The 3,989-nt window shown below is 24.0% G+C and overlaps 1 protein-coding gene across 1 annotated transcript; it reads right to left on the bottom strand.

The window, feature by feature from the left end:
• Nucleotides 1–20: 20 nt before the first annotated feature.
• LOC126909570 (uncharacterized) lies at nt 21–1,274 on the bottom strand (the record flags this gene model as incomplete). Its single annotated transcript, XM_050692004.1, has 3 exons — nt 1,061–1,274; nt 304–432; nt 21–121 (listed from the first exon to the last, which is right to left on the bottom strand). Coding segments are annotated over exons 1-3 (426 nt in total), but the record flags the coding sequence as incomplete, so codon positions are not given.
• Between the last annotated feature and the right edge of the window lie 2,715 nt (nt 1,275–3,989).

Genomic DNA, 3,989 nt, shown 5'->3' on the forward strand with positions numbered 1-3,989 from the left:
AAATCTGTTATTATGGCAGCCATAGTTTCTTTTCCATTGTCGCGTTTTACTGGTACGCTACCATTTTTTAAAATACATTGTGTTGAATGAATAAATTCTGACGTTAAATCTTGAATTTTGTCTATAAAATGAAATATAGTTATAAACTATAAACTTTTTTAAGGGGTTTTCTGTAATTATATGTGTGAATAAAGTTTTGTTGTTGAAAATCAAGCTTTTTAGATAGTGTGTGAATTGTATAAGTAAATTTAATATAGTAATATGCTTACTTTTTGTAAGTATAATTTTAAATTACGGATTTACCATCTTTTTTCTGTAAAACCTTGTGTTTTCTCCCACCATCGTGTTTTTCTGATACTTTTCTTTTTTTTAGAAAACTCTTGAAATGTTTTCTTGAATTGATAGACTCTGCATTAAAATCTTGAAGCTCATCTATGTAATGTATTATTAATATAAAGTATGAATATATTAGATAGCTTAAGAGTGGTGTAGTTTTAGGTACACTTAAATATTACCACTTTAAAATATTACATTTACATAATCAATATGTATATTTACCCTTTAGAAAATCTAGACCCAGGTGTACATATGAATCCTAACATGTAAACGNGGTGTACACATGAATCCTAACATGTAAACGTTTATACAGATTATTATAAACTCAATATTAATAATCTATTAAATAGGATAATTTTTCTATCAGAACTTATTTACACAATAAAAATAATTTGAATATTTTTATTTTTTTTTATACTTANATAAAAATAATTTGAATATTTTTATTATTTTTTATACTTATTTTCATTACTTAAGTCACGTATTATTCTTGAACTATTAACTATTTAATACAATTGAAGTGTATCTTTTATTCATTGTAAGGAACTTAACTTTGTTTTTTTCAAACGCGAACATATTATTTGAATGTAATAAAATGTTTCAAAATGTGTTTTAATAGTGAATGAATTTTAAATTTAAACGTATTAAAGAAAATGTTTGGCCCGCCAAATAATATGATAATTAGCTGAAAAATAAGTAATTATAATTTTTCATAACTACAAACCATCTCTCCTTTCATCGGTGTTACTGTTGGATTGTACTACCGGATATGTTTTTTTCAATAAAGCTGAGTCTTTACTCGCACCAATATTGCCATCAGGCGTATTGAAATTGGCTACAACATTTTTTTCAGTTTGTCTGGCACATAACTTCCTAACAAATTTTATAACTCTTCTAAATACGCCTTTTTTGGATATCATATTATATTTTATAGAAATAAAAACACTATTATTTACTCTTTAAATTGTACTAAACCAAAATAATTAAATAATGAATTGTTAGACTGAAATTTACATAGAAAATAAACTATTATTGTATCATAGAAATTTAAAATAGTAATATCAATTTTTTATAAGCCAATTGCTATCATAATTGTGTACTATGAAAACAATTAAAATATGACATATTTTTTAGCTAATTTCTTCCTTTTTCTGTATCTTAAATTAATACCCTAAATGTATTTTAAGAAATTGTAAAGAGGTGTTTTCTACACTATTTAAATACTAAATAAAAACTAAACGTAAATTTAAAACTAAAAAGAAATTTACATTCATACATATAATAATTCTCAAAATTGATAAAATATTCTATATTTTATTAATATCTAAATATAATATTAAATTTGATCCATAGTTGACTATTTATTATAAAATATTTTCCTATAATAGGTAGACGGGTAATTCAGATTATGCTATACAAGGGTAATATTTAGACTTTTTAATAAATTATGAATATATTCTCCTCTTAAATATTTAAAATTAAATTAATCATAAAAAAATATAAACATTTTAATATGCTCATGTTCTAAGCCTGTTGTTGCAATTGTACGCGTTAAAACTCCGACTTTATTCTAATCAACCTCATCATTGTTGCTCTATTTTAAAATTGATCATTCATTAATTGAACTATGCGTAGATTCATCACATTTATGTACCAAGCCGGTATGAACACTTCATCAAAATAGCCAAAAAATGTCGAAAATTAGCTATTTTTAAATTTGTAATTTTTTTGGAGATATCCCCTACTAACGGTGAACAAGGAAAATTTTTCCTATTTTTTAGGGTAAAGTCTTCAACTATATTTGATTTGTGATCTTTCGACGTTTCGTTGAAAGAAATCGGTTCGATGAGAGCTGAGAAAAAGTTATAGACACAAAAAAACACATCATATTGTCGTAACACAATAAAAGAAAAGAAACAAACGATGTAAATGTATATGTAATTGTGATGCGAAGATGAATATGAGGATGTGGTGCCTGCTGTCTAGGTATTCACGTGCGTGTTGTCGTACAGCAGTCACCGTGCTCGGCTGACACTCCGGGTTAGCTGTGGGTGTCGAAAGGCTGTTGTTATAGGAAGTGAATAAGGATAACACCTAGGTATTAAAGATTTTAAGTTTATTTTATGTTAATACAACTGTTATTTTAATGACAAATTTTTATAAATTTGCATATTTTTAACAATTTTTAGAGAATATAAATATCATTAAAAGTTTGTACCCTAGGGGTGAGAAGCCTATCACACTTACTACGTGACAACTAAGGATCGTAAATAAATATAATAAATAACATTTAAAAATCGACCGACTAAAATTTTTCTTTTCAATTTATTTGAAATTCATTAAAATTGCTATAATTTTTTATAAAATGCTCTAAACGATACACATGATTTAGATAAAACATTATCTTATAAGAAAATTCAATAATTTGCCTTAAATACTAGAGGAGTTCAAACATGACAACAATGTCTCTAAAATTTTTTTTTTTTTAAATAAGAACTCATTGCTATGTCCTGGAAAGTGTGACGATTAAAAATATATATTATATTAAATATTTCTTAATACTTCTTAATTAAAAAAAAAAAATTTGTCTTTAATAAAAATATACGTTAAATTAACTAATTTGGCCTAGAATTTGAATTGAATACTGACGTATCTGAAACATTTTTAAAAATTAAAATAAAGAAACATGTTTGTAAATAGTGATTTTTTTTTCTTTTGGCAGCTTATGGTTGAACAATTGTCGAGACTAATTTATTTTTAATGTTGTAGGTCACATCAAAGTCAGTAGTTTTATATAAGTTAAAAATTGTCAAACGTTTGGGAAAATATCAAAAATTGAAATAAAATTGAGGTATACTGATAGATGTTGGACAGGTCCAATGGGTTTTTATAGAAAACATGTTGGTTACATATTTTATTTTATAGCCCAAAACATAGTTGACAACAGCTGAAGTGCTGTTTTGATTTATTATAATATTTTTTACAATTATATAAAGAAAGATAATGTCACATAAATCACATACTATATTAAAGCTTATGGGGGATTTATTATTTCTGGTATTTAAATATAAAATTAAATATTGAGAAGCCATATATATTTAATATTACAAGACATTGAAATATCATAAAAATAGAGAAAACGTTAGAAGCTCTATAGCTTAAAATAGCAAAATAAAAGTAATCAATAAAAACTCGGTAGTATCAAATTATTACAGTTGTATATTTAATTTTAAAATACTAAAATTTATAAAAAAAATTATTGTTCCTATATTTAGATAAACCATCAATATTAGGCATAGAATATCTATACGTCGAAAATACAGATGTATCAATCGTTTAAAATTAGTATCAAATCTTTAAAATCTTTTAGGTTGAATAATGAGAAAGAATAAGACATTTGAGTACATATCAAAAAAATAATAATTTATAGAAACAAGTTAATAAAAAAAATAATAATAATTGATAATACACATAATTTAAGAAAATTTATTTAAAAAGAAAAAAAAATTTACATTTTCAAATCAATTTTATTAATGTAATAGACTGTTTTTGTAAACATTTAATTATAATTACTAAAATAATACTTTTTAAAATTTTGTCAATAGTAGGAAGGAATATTAACAATCAAAATAAAAATGATGAATACGTTCTTC

Source organism: Daktulosphaira vitifoliae, unplaced genomic scaffold, assembly GCF_025091365.1.
Source record: "Daktulosphaira vitifoliae isolate Bord-2020 unplaced genomic scaffold, ASM2509136v1 Scaffold_581, whole genome shotgun sequence".
Classification (NCBI taxonomy): domain Eukaryota; kingdom Metazoa; phylum Arthropoda; class Insecta; order Hemiptera; family Phylloxeridae; genus Daktulosphaira; species Daktulosphaira vitifoliae.